The sequence below is a fragment of the Motacilla alba genome, chromosome 24 (assembly GCF_015832195.1).
Source record: "Motacilla alba alba isolate MOTALB_02 chromosome 24, Motacilla_alba_V1.0_pri, whole genome shotgun sequence".
NCBI classification, from domain to species: Eukaryota; Metazoa; Chordata; class Aves; order Passeriformes; family Motacillidae; genus Motacilla; species Motacilla alba.
In genome coordinates, this window is record NC_052039.1 from 1,803,749 (window position 1) to 1,820,458 (window position 16,710).

The window sequence follows — 16,710 nt, forward strand, 5'->3', positions numbered from 1 at the left end:
ATGAACCCATTCCCCCCATTTGCTATAGCTTTGTCCCCCAGAAAACCCTCCACGCCGAAGGCAAGGCTCATCGCATCTTGGCTCGCATCCCCTGCATGTGATGTGTTCCACGAAACTCCAAAGCGAGCTGCCGGCTCCTTTAAGTGTTAGGAGGGAGTTGGAGGCTGCAAAATAAAATTGGAGGAGGGAAAATAAAAAAAAAAAAAAATTAAAAAAAAAAAGAGGAGAAAGGGAGGAAAAAAAAATAAGGCACCCCTCCTTCCCCCCCAAAAGCCTGGCAGGGGTGTCGGGCTGATAGGCTCGCCCGGAGGAAAGCGCATTACGTAGGCAAGCGGCTCCGCTCAACTTGCCACCTGCGCCGGGAGAGCTGCCGGGGAAGCGAGATCCTGCCGGAGCCCCTCGCCCGCCGCTGGCCGCCCACCCGCCCTCCGCCATGGACTGCTGCAATGTAGGTCCCCTTCCCCCGGTCCCCTGCACCCGCTCCTGCCTTTCATCGTGGTCGCTGCTCTGGGCTGGGGGTGGCCGGGGGGTTTGGGGTGGTGGGGGCGGGGGGCGCGATGGGTGCTGCACCCACCAAGAGCTCAGCCAGCCCCGCGACCCCCCGGCGCTGCTGCGGCCCCCCGGCTCTTCTTTGGACCCCCCAAACCTGCCTCGCACCAGTTTGGAATCCATCCCACCGGGGCCACGGCGCGGCCAGCATCCTGCACCCCGCAGCCCGCTGAGGAAAGCCCCCTGTCCTCGAGTCCAGCTTTTATCGCGCTTTTTCTTCCCCTCACCCCACAATTGCTCTACAGGTGGGCTCGGGGGTCGCGTATGGACAAAGGGCTTAATTGGGGTTGCACCCCTCGCTCCTCACCCGAGGGTGAGCTCCCCTCCCTCCCAGCCACCAGCCGGCTTGGTGAGAAAACCACATCCTTTTCCCCTTTCTCCCTGATCCCCTGACTTTTCCTGCCCCTTTCCCTCTTTTCCTCCCCCTTTCTCCTTTTTTTTCCCCCTTTCCCCACTTTTTTCCCTCATTTCCCCCTCCTGCTAAGACAGCAGCACAGGGAAAAGCCCCCATCTCTCCTCCTGGGCACCTCCAGAGAAGCAAAGCCCACCCTGGATATAGGATTTTTCCTGCCTGGATATAGGATTTCTCCCCTGTGTATAAGACTTTTCCCCTCATATGTAGGATTTCTCCTTCTGAATATAGGATTTCTCCCCTAGATACAAGTTTTCATCAGCTGCATAGAGGTTTTCACCCCATGGATATGGTGTTTTTCCACTGGATATAGGATTTCTCCTGTGAATATAGGATATGGCCCCCTATTTATGGGTTTATGGGTTTTCTCCCCTGAATATAGGATGTCTCTCCTGGATATAGGATTTTTTCTTCTGAATGTATGTTTTTTCCTACCTATAGACAGGATCTCTCAATTTGGTTATAGGTTTCTGCCACCTGTATGTAGGATTTCTTCCCTGCATATAGGATTTCTCCCTTGGATATAGGAAATGCCCCTGCATATATAGATTTCCTCCACCTGTATATGGTATTTCTCTCCTGGGTATAGGATTTCCTCTCTCCTAATATAGGATTTCTCTCTTGGATATAGGATTTCTCGTCTGGATATAGGATATGCTTCTCCATGTATAGGTTTTCTCCCCTGACTATAGGATTCCCTTCTCCAGATATAGTATTTCTCCCCTGGATATAGGTTTCTCCCACCTGTATATAGGATTTCTCCCCTGGATGTAGGTTTTTCTCCCCCACCTTTGCATATATAGGATATCTCTCTTGAATATAGGATTTCTTTCCTAGATATAGGATTTCCTTCCCCTGGCTATAGGATTTCTCCCCTGGCTATAGGATTTCCAGCCCTGGCTATAACATTTCCACCTTGGACATATCATTTCCACCTTGGACATATCATTTCCACCTTGGACATATCATTTCCACCTTGGACCCGTCCTCACCTTTCACAGCAGTAAAACAACCTGAGCAACTTGGTGGAGCCATGGCACGCTCCAACGGGATGATCTTCCTCCCCCCCGAATTATCAGCTTCCAAATAAGCCCCCCAAAACTCCTTGAAGTCCTTTCAAATGCTCATGGGGCAACAGAAAGGCTTCACCCCCACAGCTGCTGGCACTGGATCATGCAATGCCAGCTCATTTCCACCTCATTTCATTTTCCCATGTTTTTCTTTTTTTCCCATTGAACTTGGTGCTGAGTCCAACTGCTCTGGTGGGATGTGGCAGGAGGGGAATGGGTTACAGTGCTTTGTCCTTGGCGGGGCTTTTCCTCCCTTCTGGCATCACCACTTTCCCAAATTTCCTGGTGTTTCCAAGCAAAGCCCTGAGGAGGGATGCAGGAGGATGCAACAGGCTATGAGGAAAGGGGAAACTGAGGCATGACCAGCTCTTTTTGTGCAGGGGACCCCAGCCCCCTGCCAGAAATACCCCCCCAGAACCCATCCTCTGCTCCCATGGATCTTCCTGTCCCTGCATCATAACCCTGGCTGGAGTCTGGCTTCCTGCAGCCGTGTGGTCCGTGGTTGCCATTTCCCCAAGACCCCTGCAAGGGACCCTGGTTTTTACAAAACCCCTCATTTTTAGCAAAGGATCCTGATTTTTTTTAATGAGTAAACCTAATTTTTAGAGCAGGGGCTCATTTAAGACTTCTTGAACGGATTTGTTTGGGGAGGGGGCAGCGCTGTTTGAGTCCCACCAGCTGTAACCCTGCCATTGCCACCGTCAGGAGGGAGCCTGCACAAAGCTGGACGAGGACATCCTGGACATCCCTTTGGACGATCCTGATGCCAACGCGGCAGCTGCCAAGATCCAGGCTAGTTTCCGTGGCCATATGACCCGCAAGAAGATCAAAGGGGGTGAGATTGATCGGAAAACCAAGGACGCCGAGTGCGCCAACAGCACCCGCGGCGGCGACCTCCGCAACGGCGACTAGGTACGCCCCAAATCCCGCTCCTTCCCCCCAAAACCGGGTCACTTCCATAAGGATGCTGCTCTGAGTATCCTTTGCTCTGTTGATTTGGGATGGAGCATCCTTCCCCAAGCTGATTCGGGATGGAGCGTCCTTCCCTGCAGAGATTTGGGATAGAACATTCTACTCAGCGCAGATTTGGGATTGGAGCAGCCTTCCCTGCGCAGATTTGGGATGGAGCAACCTTCCCCGCACTGGTTCAGGGTGGAGAAGGGGTTTTTCCTCCCAGGAGACAGAAACACACAGGCAGGCAGCCCCTGCCTTGCCCTAAATTTGGGTGCGCGCCGTAGTAGTTGGGAAGGATGGGAAGTAGGATGGGAAGGCGCAGCCCTAGATTTGGATTGAATCTCTCCCTTAGCAACACCACCCCGAGCGCCTCGCCTCAGCACATGCTATTTTTAAAAGCCTGTGTCACAGTCTCCTGGCAGGAAAAGGTAAATTTAAAAAGCGCCCACGGTGCCGAGGCCGCGTGGCATTGGAGCCCGGGTGGTGGCTGCGCCGTGCCCGGGCCGTGCCCGGTGCCGTGAGCGCGGGATGGCCCCGGATAGCGGCGGGGCTGGCTCGGGGTTAGCGGCGGGGAGGGCGTGCTGCCGGCTCGGCCACGTGAGTGGCGGGGCTGCTGGAGAGGCAGCTGCGATGGAGCTGGGATGCAGTGAGGATGGAGCGGGAATGCAGTGAGGATGGAGCTGGGATGCAGTGAGGATGGAGCGGGAATGCAGTGAGGATGGAGCGGGAATGCAGTGAGGATGGAGCTGGGATGCAGTGAGGATGGAGCGGGAATGCAGCTGCGATGGAGCTGGGATGCAGCTGCGATGGAGCTGGGATGCAGTGAGGATGGAGCGGGAATGCAGTGAGGATGGAGCTGGGATGCAGTGAGGATGGAGCGGGAATGCAGTGAGGATGGAGCGGGAATGCAGTGGAGATTCAGTGAGGATACAGTGGGGATGAACCGAAGGTGCGGCAGGGATGCGGTGGGGAGGAAGAGAAGGATGCAGTGAGGACGCAGTGGAGATTCAACAAGGCTGCAGTGGGAAGGAACTGAGGATGCAGTGGGGATGGAACTGGAGCTCAGCTGGGATACAGTGAGGATGAACTGAGGGTACAGTGGGAACAGAACTGAGACGTGGTGGGGAAGCAATGCAGTGAGAATGCACTGGAGATTCAGTGAACATGCAGTGAGCATGCACTGAGGATGGAGAGGCAATGCAGTGGGGCTGGGATGAGAATGAACTGAGGATTAAGTGGGGATTTTGTGAAAATCCAGTCAGGACAATATGGAGATACAGTGGGGCTGCAAAGGGCATGCAGTGAGGATGTGTGGGGATGAACTGGGGATGCCGTGGGGAAGCAACAGAGATTCAGTGGGGATGCAGTGGGGATTCAATGGGACTGCAGTGAGGATTGAGCAAGGATGCACTGGGGCTGCACTGGGGCTGCAGTGAGGGTGTCAGAGGGCTGCAGTGGGGAAGCAGCTGCCAAGTGTAGGTGCCCAGAGGTTCCTTTGGGATGCCTTATTAGGTGGACTGAGCAGGTTGGCAGCAGGGGAGCCAGGTTCCCCTCCTTCTGCTGTGGTGCTCTGCCTAGGGGGGTGCAGGCAGAGGTCCCCCCCAGGTTCCTGGGCTGGGTGAGGGCAGAGTGTGGGCAGCAGTGGAGGCTGGACAAGGGTGCAGGCAGGGTGTGGGCGGGCTGCAAGTAGAGCACGGGCAGGGTGTGGGCAGGGGGAGGGCATGGAGAGGGTGCAGGCTGCAGGAGCAGCACGTGAGCAGGGTGCAGGCAAGGTGCAGGGTGTGGGCAGGGTGCAGTCAGGGCACAGGGTGCAGGCAGGCACAGGGTGCAGAGAGCACTAAAGGTGCAGGCAGGGCACAGGGTACAGGCAAGGCTCAGGGTTCAGGGTGCAGGCAGGCACAGGGTGCAGAGAGCACTAAAGGTGCAGGCAGGGCACAGGGTACAGGCAAGGCTCAGGGTTCAGGGTGCAGGCAGGCACAGGGTGCAGAGAGCACTAAAGGTGTAGGCAGGGCACAGGGTACAGGCAAGGCTCAGGGTGCAGGCAGGGTGGAGGGCACAGGGTGCAGGCAGGCACAGGGTGCAGAGAGCACTAAAGGTGCAGGCAGGGCACGGGGTACAGGCAAGGCTCAGGGTGCAGGTACAGGCAGGGCCAGGCCCAGGCTGACCACTCGCTCTCTCCTTGCTTGCAGGGGCCACCAGCTGCTCACCGGAAGCCCCTCGCCACCGGCTCCCTCCCACCGCTGCCCGCCGAGGCCCAGGAGCCCCCGCTTCACCCCCTGCCCCCCGCATGCATCCCCCGGGGTTCCCCCACAGCCAGGCCCTGCCCCTGGCCCTGGCTGCCCCCCCCCACCCCAGACACCCCCCGCCCCAATAAACGCCCCTGCCAGAGCCCCGGCCTGTCCTCGGTGCCTTCTGATGTCACCGGCAGAGGGTGAGGTCACAGCGGGCAGGGGTGGGAGGGCTGTGGGGCAGGTGGTGCCAGCAGTGATCTCCCATGTGTGTACAACATGGTGCAGGCACGCGTGACATCACTGCCAGGCGTGTGACGTGACATCAGGGTGTGGTGTGACATCACTCGTGGGTGGGAGATGACTCGTGAGGTGCTGGCATGAGATGGGTGGTGATGTCACTACTGGACAAGTGACAGCTGCTGTGGCACCATGCAGGTGTGTGTGATGTCACTGCTGGGTGTGTGACGCCATGCAGGTGTGTGTGATGTCACTGCTGCATGTGTGACACCATGCAGGTGTGTGTGATGTCACTGCTAGGTGTGCGATGCCATGCAGGTGCGTGTGACGTCACTGCTGGGTGTGTGACACCATGCAGGTGTGTGTGATGTCACTGCTGGGTGTGTGACACCATGCTGGTGTTTGTGGTGGCTGGAGTGACATCATTCCACTGTGTGTGATGTCACTAGTAGGTGTGACTGTGGGTGTGACATCATAGAGGCACACATGACATCACTGCTGCTGTGTGATGGTGTGACATCATGCAGGCACACATGACATCCCTGATGGACATGTGACATGCCTGTATGGCATCATCCAGGCATCAGTCAGAGGCTGTGATGTCACACACTCATTGTGGCATCGTACATCCTGACACAGGGAGTGACATCACGGTCACGGGGTGTGACAACACGTGCACCATGATGTCACCTCACCCTGAGGAGCTTGGCTGGTGCCCTGTGACATCACCCTGCCCTATGACATCACCCAGAAGGTCGTGGGACATCCCTCCCCGCCTCGAAATCCACACAAACTCACCCAAAGCGCCGGTGCTGGGCAGCGCAGCAGCTTTTAATCAGAAAACCCCTAAAAAACGTGTGTGTGTATGTGTGTGTGTCCCATCACCCCCCTCCCCCCCCATCCCTACTTTCTTTTATGAAAAATCCCTCATTTCACCGGATATATAGACATAGAAAAAAAAGTCATAAGAAGGGGACGCCCTGAGGCAGGGCTGGGGCTGGTTTGGGGGTGATATTTATGGGGAGATTTGGTCCCTCCAAACCCAGAGAGCCCTGCACCCATTAAACACACCCACGATGAGTCCAGCTGCTCGAGGCATCTGTTACAAAGAAAAGGAAACCCAAAAAGGGACCAAAACCACCCCAGGAAACAGGGAGTGGGATGGGCTGGCTATGGGCACCCCTGTTTTTTGGGGGTGCTCACACCAAGGAGCCAGCCCGGCTCTGCGCTGGCACCATGACTGGAACGGCTCCGGCTCGTGCCAGGCTGGAGGGGGGCAGCGACCCCACGGGGGCGGCGGCTGGGTCCTGGCGGCGCCGGGGGGTCCCGTTAACGGCGGGGGGCGAGAGGTTGGGGGGCCGCCCCCCTCCCCGGGGCGGGGGTCCCCGGTAGCTGCCGGTGGTGGTGAGGATGGAGGCGGTGTCGGAGGGGGCTCTGGCTCCGTAGGCTTGCCGGGTGCCGGCGATGGAGGACAGGGTGCTGGTTTTGGACATGGTGTCTGAAGCTGGCCTCCGCACCCACGACGGGGTTTTGGGTGCCACGGCGTCTTCCCTGCCAAGGGGGAGAGTGTCAGAAACATCAGCTCTGGGAACCCTTCCACATCCCCCCACAGCGTACTCTCCCTCAGCAATGAGGTTGTGCAGACATTCTGGACCCCCAAACAGAGGGACAAAAGGGAAAGGGGAAAACAGAGGGGAAAATGCCCTGGTTAACTCTGAAACCTCATGACAGCTGGCCAGAGGTGGAAACTTTCTTCCTGATTGTAACCTCTGAAGCATATTGATGACTGGCCAGAGGTGAAGAACTCTTCCCCACTATTAACTCTGAACCTGAAAAATGACAGGCCAGAGGTGGAAACACCCTGCTCGCCTGTTAACCCTGAAACCTAATGATGATTGGAACCCCCTCCACAGGAAGAGCGCCTCACTTGATCTCGTTGGCTCCCTCCTCCTGGCTGTCACGTTTTTTCCTCCTGTAGCCAACAAACTTCTGGGCAAAGAAGATGATGGTGGCAAGGGCGCCCAGGGAGCCCAGCACGGCGCCGGCAATGACCGCTTTGGTGCCTGCTGCCAGAGAGAGAGAGAGAGAGATTCCCTTGTTGCCTTATTCCCACAGGGACCTCATGGGGACTGTGTCCCCCTCCCCGACCCTGTGGACACGTACTCACTTGAGTGTACCTCCAGGACAATGCTGCAGTTCTTAGAACCTGCTTGGTTTTCAGCCCTGCAGACGTAGACCCCCGACATCTCCAGGGAGAGGTTGGTCAGCTTGAGGGTGCCCCTGGCCCGGTCTGCGGGTGAGAAATTTGGGTGCTGCCTCACAGCCACTCCCACACCCTCCACCTCCTCGTGCGGGAAGCGTTCAAGGGCTTGAAGCCAAAGAATCCCTCAGCTGAATCTTCTCAGGATATTCCAGCCCACCCACCCACCCCACTCTCCAGCCCCACACCTTACCCTGGGCAGGGGGAAAGAAGACCTGCAGGGTGGGCGGCTCGCGCTGCCACTGGTACGTGGGCGAGGGCTTCCCCTTCTTGGAGGAGCAGCTCAAGGTCATGTTGGCCCCCACGACGGCGTTGCCGTGCAGTTGGCAGGTGGGGGCGGCTGGCGGCACTGTGGGCACGGATGTTAGTGCTGAGGGGCACCACGGGGAGCTCCAAGGGAGCCGGGGGGACTGGCGGAGCCTTACCCAGGACGGTGAGGTTGATGAGGCCAACGTTCTTGACGGTGTCATCCTCCACATTGACGCTGCATATGTACTGACCCGAGTCTTGCTCCCGGGTGGTGTTGATGAACACCGAGATGTTGTGGGTGGTGATGGGGTACAGGAACCCCATGCGGGACTTCAGAGCTGTCTCCTCCACCTTCACCTTTCCGCCCATGACTGACAGGATCTGCATAGGGGAAAAACCACGTGCTTTTGCTTCCAGATCGTGCTGCTGGAGAGAAAACCCCCCCAAATCCCAAATTTTGTAGAGCAGTTGCTGCATAAGCCCCCTCCAGCCTTACCTCTGCTGAGCGTCCTGGACATGGGAACTGCAGGCAGCTCCCCACCACAGGCACAAATTCCCCTGGCATGGGCACTATGAGCCACTGTCCCATCATGAGCATCTCCCCATCAGGAGGCCCACAAGAGGTGCCCCCATTGTGGACATTTTCCCATTTAGGCACCATGGGCATTTTCCAAGGACATCTCTCCCCACGAGTATCTCCCCATCATGAGCACAACAAGCACCTCCCTATTGCAGGCACCCTGGCCATGACCCCAGTGTGGGCATCTCCCCTCATGGGCACAATGAGCACCTCCCCACTGTAGGCACCTCCTGATAATGAGGACCACAATCATCGCCCCAGTGTAAGCATTTCCCACCATGGACACCACAAACACCTCCCTGTATAGGCATCTCCCCATCTTGGATCTCTCCCCATCTTGTGTCTCTCCCTGCTGGGGGCACCACAAGCACCTCCCTGCTGCAGGCACTGTGGGCATGACCTCATCAAGGGCATCTACACACCACCATGAGCACCACCCACCAAGAGCACTCCCCCATGGTGGGCACCATGAGATTCCCCCATCGTGGACACTGCCCCATCACAGGCACTACAAGCAGCTCTCCGTGGGTTTGGGGATGGCACTGTGGGTATGTCCCCATCATGGGCACCATGAGCATGTTCCCCATGGTGGGTGCCATGAACTTCACCCCATCATGGGCCAACTCTCCACTGTGGGCACCAGAAGCATGTCCCCACTGTGAGAACCACACACATCTCCCCATGGGCACGTCCCCACCATGAGCATCTCCCCTTTGTGGGCATCTCCCCATCATGGGCGCCACGTCCTTACCATGGACACTTATCCACTGTGGCCACCATGAGGTTCCCTCTGTCATGGACACTTACCCATTGTGAGCATCTTCCCTGCTGGGCACCCTGAGCGCCATCCCATCGTGAGCATCACGTGGTGGGCTCCAGGAGCTTCCCTCCATCATGGCCACCTCATCATCATGGGCATCCTTCCACCACAGGCACCGTGGCCACTACCCCATGGTGGGCACCATAATCTGCCCCCCATGGTGGGCACCACCAGCACCCCCTCCATGGTCACCGACCGGCTTGGTCCCCTCCATCTCCAGTCCTGCAGCCCTGCCCTCTTCTCACCTGGATGGGAGCAGCTTCCTTGTTCAGCATCCAGGTGATGTAGGGCTCCTTCAGGGAGTGGCTGGTGTACCAGACAGGCAGCACTGCCTGCTGCCCCTCCACGGAGTACACCAGGCTCGTCCCCACATGCACCTCCAGCACGGCCAAGGAGACACCTGCCCGTGGGAGAGGGAAGAAACCGGGAAATGACTCAACCCCAGGTGCTACGTCTCCACAAAACCTCACTGACTGTGAAAAAAAAAAACCCATTCCCAAGACAAAAACAATCCCAGGGTATCACCAGGAAGCTGGGCCAAGAGAACATTTTGCCTCCTTCCCCGCCACAGGAAGCGCTTTCCGCCTGCTCCGGAGGACGCGGGACATTGCTGCTCCCTCCCATCCCAGCTCCCGCCCCACACTCAGCTTGGGAATTCCTAAGGCCCAAGTCACCCTCACCAGGAGACAGCCAGCTCCAGCAGGCAGACACCCCCCTTAGCTCAGTACTGGGGTACTCCCAGCCTCCCATGATGCTGCACCAGATCCCATGGGATTTATTTGTGGGGCTCCCCCATGTGCACCCCACAAGCCTTTCCCAGCATCGCATTATCCCCCATTTTTGCTGCCAGCACTAAACTGGGATAATCCATGAGTGGCTTCCTCTGGTGCCCCATCTCATTTGACCCCAAATATCCCATCCCAATCCCCTGTCACCACGTCCTCTGCATCCCAGCATCCCCCAAGCCCCACTGCGAGGAGGCGATGGGGCAAGAGCGGCACCGCAGACCGCAGAGGGATGCTCAGCTCCCGGGGGAAAATCATTCCCCAGCTTTGCCCGTAAGGCTCAGCCAGAAAATTAATCAGCCCGGGCAAGGCTGAGTTTGTGCTGGGGCTGGTTTGTTTTTCCCAGGGGAACATCACCAGGCCCTGCATCCCAGCAGCTCCATCCCTGCATCCACCATCGATCCGTGACCCCGGCTGGCCCTGCTCCTGCCAGCGCCCCAGGGATGCCCGACATCGGGATGCAGGGGGGAAAGGATGATGCTGCCCCGTCATCCCAAACCCTCCGTTTGGGGGGAAAACCCCTGGGTTTGAAGGATTTCGGGAGCTTTCAATAACCTCGCACTTTTCCCTAAGAGCTCAGAGGTTTTAATTGGATTTTTCCAGGGTGGGAAGAGGAAAACAAGGAGCTGGGGGGTATTTTTAGCCTCCTCCCGCATCCGTTCATCCCCCCTCCTGGCAAGGCATTGGTGCCATTTCCGGACGGAGCCTTCCAGCTCCAGGCAGGAAACTCTGCTCCGGCTGATAAGTCTTCTCAGGAATTAAGAAAAATAATTACATTTCCTTTCTCTGGTGAAAAACTGGGAGAAATAAGGCCCAGTCTGGTGAGGATGCGTAAAAATAGCTCACCCGGGCTAAGAACATAAACCTTTAAATCCTGCAGGGTTTGGGGGGGGAGATGCTGCAGGCGCCTGCAGGTCCCAAATCATTGATAATATTATTTATTAATGGTATAAAGCTGTGGTACCAGATCCAATAGAGAGTATGGAAAAATAATGGTAATTATAGGGTATTTATATGTAATTATAGAGATAATTGCATTAAATTAAGAGAAAGTGGAAAGAAATATGGGATGGCGACTCATTAAACAGGAATTTCCAGAACAAAATAGATCATTGAGAACGTATAATTTATAACAGTTAAAAATATAGGTGTATTTTTGTAAGAATAGGGATAATAGTGGGGATGTGAGAGTGATAATAGTGCTCAGAATAATAAGAGTAATGATCAAAGTGAGAATAATAATTATAAAAGTGGGAATAATAATGATAAAAGTTATATTAATAATGACAATAACAATAGTGATTATAAAAATTATAACAATGATTCCAATGTAATTATGACGACAGTCATAATAATTATAATAGTGATGATAATATAAATAATAATAGAAATTATAATAGAAATATTAGAACAATAGAAATAATAATAATAATAGTAATAGTAATAATAATAATAATAATAATAATACAGTTCATTAACTATGCAGATGGCCCAGCCCCTAAACCTCCCTGCATTCCCAAGAACTGGGAAAATCCAGGTGCTTTCAGCCCAGACCCTCCATCATTATAAAAGTGTGTTAAATTGGGATAATCGAGAAGAAAATGGATTATATTCAATTGTATTGTAATTTCTATTAGAAATATTAGAGATAACAGGTAATGGACCTGGTTGAAGAATTATAATTGTAATTTAATAAAAATTAATTCTAATAGTTATAACAGTTACAAAAATAATTATAACGGTGATTCTAATGATAATAGTAATGAAAGAGTGATAAGTATAATGATAATAATAAACAATTAGTAATACTATAGTTCATTAATGATGCAGATGGCATCAATGAATGACTCCGCAGCTTCTACATCCCCGTGCATCCCCAACAGCTGGGGAAATCCAGGTTTTTTAGCCCGCCTCCTCCATCAGCGTGGCTTTTTGGGCACAAAAAAGGTGCAGGGCCGAAGGGTGCCGGCTCCAGAGAGGGAAAAGATGCTCTGGCACCAGCCAGAGGATCCCCATCGCACCCCAGGGATTGACACGGCCCCCTGTGCCTCAAAGCTGCTCCCGGCCTGCAAACCCGGGGTGTTAACCCTGACACCTAATGATGAGCACGTTAATTATGTTAATTGTGCTCTGGGGCTGCTGCTTTGCTCCGTCATCCTTAAAACTCCTGTGGCAGCAGGAGATCCCGGCTCCACCATCTCCCCTCCAGCGCAGCGGGGACAGGGAGGTGGATCCAGATCTGAAGATCGCTCCCCAAAATCCCCTTTTTCACGCAGAATTCGCCCAAATTCCTCATCTCAGACAGACGTGACCCTAGAAAAGGCCGGTGGGGCTGGGGCTGGAGCTGCAGCTCGGGACGAGCCCCCTGGCACAGCTCTGCCTTTGGCCACCTCGACGCTGCAAATCCTCTAATGCTTTAACCAGATCGAAAAAATTAAGCTGCTCGTGGTGCCCATAGGCATCCAGGGGGGCCGGGGCCCTGAGCCCCTCCTGCCTGCTCCTTGGGCTCGAAACCTGGATTTTTATCCAGCTGCCCTGAGCTAAACACCTGCCCGGGTGTTTTCCCCCCGCCCCAGCCCATCTGCTGGGATTTTTTTTGCATATGGAACAACAGAATAGACTTAAATTTACCTTTAAAAATAGCTATCTTTTTTCCCCCCTATGGAATAAATATCTTATAATTTAGCATTCTAAAATACTTTAAATTTTCCTGTGACCAAAAATTTAAAAACAGCTTTAAATTTCCCTTTGAATTTATTCCCTATGGAAAAAAATCACCTTTAAATCCCTGCAATCTTAACATTAATCCCTGCTGATATCAATCACCCTATCCTCATCTAAAACTGCATCCTTTCACCCCCCCAAAAAAGCTGTTTCCTGGCTTTGGCATACCCTGAACCCCCCAAAAAAGTGAACTCCCCCTGCAGCCCCCTCCCCAGGTCTCTGCATGGGGAATTAAACCCCGGAGGCGGCTGGGGTTTGATGACCCCGGTTGATAGGATTAAGGCGCTGGAGTCATGTGAAACCCAGACCCAAATTAAATCCCAAAAGACCAAGCTTGGGATTTAAAACACACAGCGGGAATCTGGCCGGAAAAGGGACCCTTGAAAAAGCTTGGAAAAAGGTCAAGGAGCATCTCAGCACTGCGACGCAGCCAGTCGCCTTCCCTTTTTTTTTAAAAAATTATTTTTGGGGAATTTTTTTCCTTTTCTTCCCTTAACTTTGCCTATTTATAAACGGGCAGATAGGAGATGCCGGGCTGTGCAGCAGCGTCCCTTGGGAAAATCCACAGCGGCATTTCTCACGACCCCGGGGGCGGGGGGGCAGAAAGTGCCCTATCCTCCAGAGAGACCAAATTTGGGGAAAAAAAATTAAATAATGCCATAATCATATGGGACTTTGCTATAGATGGAAACGTGCTTCACCCCTGGTGTGGGAGGGAGAGGCGGAGATGGGATGGGGTGGGCAGGGGATGAGATTGGGATGGGATTGAGGAAGGGACTGGGTTGGGATTGGGGACGGGATGGGATAGGGACTAGGAAGAAAACAGAGGACCAACATCCCCATCACCCTTCTCCCCATCACAATCTCATGAGGATCCCACGGGATGAGGAAGGATTGCTTGAAAGCAAAACTAAAGGAAGAACGCACATTTGGGGTTCTAAAGGGTTTTTTGCTGCGTTTTTAAGCTGTCAGTGCCTGTGATGTCACGTCCCAGGGCTCAAGCGTATTTTTTTTTGTGGGAATCCATCACGATTCCATGCAAAAAATGCCATCAGGATGCGGCAAAGGAGAGCCCTGGTGGGGTTTAAGGGCTGAGTGACCCCCATGCCTCATACAAACACGCTTTAATTAACTTTTATCAAGGAAGAAAACCTTCAAGGAGGAACAAGTGGCGGCTCCAGGACCCCCACCCAGTGTTCTGCTGGAAGGAAATGCTGCTGCCATTGTTTTTGGGGCCGTTTCCTTTCTCCAAAGGCCTCTCCTTCGCTGGGAACGCCAAAGGATATTTCCTTTTGGAGCAACCGTGGCAAGTTCCAAAAAGACTCAAATAGGGTGGGAAATTAGGGGTGGAAGAAGGGAAAAACCCATGGACAAAGAAGCGTTGAGATCCCTCACCTCAAAACCAGCTGGGATGGCTGTGCAGCACCAGTAAACAAGGGAAAACAAGTGGATATTTTCCTGCCAAGTGCCACGCAGGGAGGTGAACTGTGGGCTCACTTTGGAGTCCCCGGTGCATCCCCGTTGGGGGCACATCGGGTTTGGGGGTGCTGCAAGCAGCTGTTCGGCAGCTCCAAGGTACAAACGGCTTTTCCCGGAAAGACTCAAATGTTCTCCACTCCGGGCACTCCTAAAAGGGGAGGCTGGATGGTCCTCCCCTGCTTCCCCCCAACCTGCCTGCTGGGACAGGGGACTGGGGGCACAGAGACAGACGGGTGCTGTGACCCCCGCCCCTGGTACCCCACGGTCCTTCCCGGTGCCACCCCAAAGCCTCCCGGGCCAGTCGTGGTGCCCGGCGGTGCCGGGCTCCCGGGTGTCTTGCCCGGTGCCTCCGGCTGCTCCCGCACCCTGCCCGGTGACCCTGTCGCTGTCTCCGAGTCCTGCCCGATGCCCTCCCAAAAGCTCTCGCTCGTCCTGCCCGCTTCATCCCGCTTTTCCCGAGTCCCGCCGGGCGCACCCCCGGTACCGCCGCGTCCTGCCCCGTTCCTGCCCCGCTCCCGCCGCGCTACCTCGGGTCCCCGATCCCCCCGCGCCTCCCGGAGCGGGGAGCAGCCCCGGCGGAGCTCTCCCGCGTCCCGCCCGGCATCCCCCGGTGCCCCCGCATCTCGCCCCGCCGGTACCCGCGGGTCCCGCTCGGCGCCCCGTCCCCCCGGAGCCCCCCGGGTGCCCGGGCTCACCCAGCAGCGCCGCCAGCGCCAGCGCCGCCCGCCGCAGCGCGCCCATGGCCGGAGCCGCCGCCGCCGCAGCAGGTGCCGGGGGGGCGCGGGGCGGGGCCGCGCAGGTGGGGGCGGGCCCGAGCCCACCACACCCCGGGGGCGTCCCGGGCCCGCCCGACCCTCCCCCGGGGTCCGGCCCGGCCCTCCCCCCCACGGCCGCAGTCATTAATTAGTTATCTGGGTTATTGTTACTTGTATTAGGGTTGGGGGTGAGCTCAACGCGGCGCCGCGATGTCAAATGTCACCCCCCGGGGGCAGCACCGGGACCCAAACTCTCCCCGTGCTCATCCCTCCCACGCCGGCGGGGCGGAACATCCCGTTCTGCATCCCTCGCACTCATCCGACACCCCCCCGCCCTCCAGGTAAACATCCCGTTCTGCATCCCTCACACTCATCCGACACCCCCCCGCCCTTGAGGTAAACGCATCGATCCCGAAAAATAAACAATATCCAAAAAAAGGGCAATTTTGACTACCTGGTTCTCGGGAGCCTCGGGCGGATCCTCCCCGGCTCGGCCAGGGTTATCCCGGTCCTAGATCAGAGCAGGGTCAGAGCTCGGAGCCCCAGCAGAGATTAGACACTGGCGGAGGAGGAGGAGGAGGCGGTGGGGGCAGAATTAATCCCTTCTCGCCCTCGCCACCCTCCGTAAAGCCAGCCTGGCCACCGGCACTGCAGGATCCCGGGAGGCTTTGGGGGATCGACCCGGCTTGATCCCACCGGGAGCCCACCTCTCCGGGCAGCACCCTCACCCTCCGCCGCAGCCGCTGCTTCCGACTCGCAGCAGCTCTCTGCGGCAGCTCACCTCGCTCTCCCGGTCTCTGGAGGCTGGGAGCGGGGAGGGGGCGTTGGTGACCCACCGGTGACCTGCTCCCCCTCCTCACTGCACCGTCTCGGGGCTCACAGGCGATGCCAGCTTCAGATGGGCACTGATCCTCACTTCCTTCAAGGATTCGGGGAACCTCTGCAGGGAAAGCAACCAGCGGTGCTCACCCCACGTAAAAACATCAGCAACTCCTGCAACGACCCCGGGAACAAAGCCCTGGTGGGAATATCCACAGGGAAGAGCTCGGCACCGCCCCAGACTCCCCCAGGGAAGGAGAGGGATGCGTGGAAGGCTCTGTACGTGTTTGTTTGATTTTATTAGGACCGACACATTCATCGTATGTCACAACGTCACCGATGGATGAGCTCCAGGAAATAAAACCCCCCGGCCCCGGCGGCTGCGCGGGGCTGGAGCAGGAACACGCTGAAAAGGCATAAATGCGTCCTCCCCCACCCCCCTCCCGTCCCTCCCCTCCCCACCTTCCCCTTCTCACAGCTTTGATTGTATCCATAAGCAATGGGTCGACAACAGAACAAATAAAAATAATCATTGTTTTTTCCCAGCTGCCAGGTTGTTCTCACAGAGTGTTTTGGAACTCAACTGAAAAAAAAAAAAGGGAAAAAGGAAACAGAAAGGAGAAGAAGAAAAGACAAAAAAGGGGTAAAAAGTGAAAATAGAAATAATAGAAACAAAATTAAAAGAAGCAAACGGAAAAAAAAGGAAAATTATAAAGAAATTAAATTTAAAAAAACAAACAAAAATGACAAGATAAAAAGAAGATAAAAAAAGAAAAAAGATGAATA

General features: G+C 55.4%; 2 protein-coding genes across 6 annotated transcripts; one reads left to right on the forward strand and one right to left on the reverse strand.

Annotated features, from left to right (window-relative positions):
- The first annotated feature begins 248 nt into the window (after window positions 1–248).
- NRGN (neurogranin) lies at window positions 249–6,307 on the forward strand. The gene is made up of 3 exons (XM_038161282.1): window positions 249–448; window positions 2,737–2,943; window positions 5,175–6,307. Exons 1-2 carry the CDS (start codon window positions 434–436, stop codon window positions 2,941–2,943), a joined length of 222 nt encoding a protein of 73 aa, XP_038017210.1. The 5' UTR covers window positions 249–433; the 3' UTR covers window positions 5,175–6,307.
- Window positions 6,267–16,297, reverse strand: LOC119711294 (endothelial cell-selective adhesion molecule-like). 5 transcript variants are annotated; one of them, XM_038161274.1, is made up of 8 exons: window positions 15,887–16,297; window positions 15,560–15,664; window positions 9,608–9,762; window positions 8,139–8,343; window positions 7,907–8,062; window positions 7,621–7,743; window positions 7,381–7,519; window positions 6,267–7,004 (listed from the first exon to the last, which is right to left on the reverse strand). In XM_038161274.1, exons 3-8 carry the CDS (start codon window positions 9,635–9,637, stop codon window positions 6,653–6,655), a joined length of 1,005 nt encoding a protein of 334 aa, XP_038017202.1. In that variant the 5' UTR covers window positions 9,638–9,762; window positions 15,560–15,664; window positions 15,887–16,297; the 3' UTR covers window positions 6,267–6,652. The 5 variants fall into 5 exon arrangements, with proteins under 5 accessions (XP_038017202.1, XP_038017203.1, XP_038017201.1 ...); XM_038161275.1 differs by having other exon boundaries at window positions 15,560–16,297; XM_038161273.1 differs by lacking the exons at window positions 15,560–15,664; window positions 15,887–16,297 and adding an exon at window positions 15,046–15,196 and having other exon boundaries at window positions 7,381–7,516.
- Between the last annotated feature and the right edge of the window lie 413 nt (window positions 16,298–16,710).

Coding starts and splice junctions, on each gene's coding strand:
- LOC119711294 (XM_038161272.1), bottom strand. CDS start 15,091: ATGGGCGCGCTGCGGCGGGCGGCGCTGGCGCTGGCGGCGCTGCTGG. Junction 8,344..9,607: donor AGGAAGCTGCTCCCATCCAG/GTGAGAAGAGGG, acceptor TCCCCTATGCAG/ATCCTGTCAGTCATGGGCGG. Junction 7,744..7,906: donor CTTCTTTCCCCCTGCCCAGG/GTAAGGTGTGGG, acceptor TCTCACCCGCAG/ACCGGGCCAGGGGCACCCTC.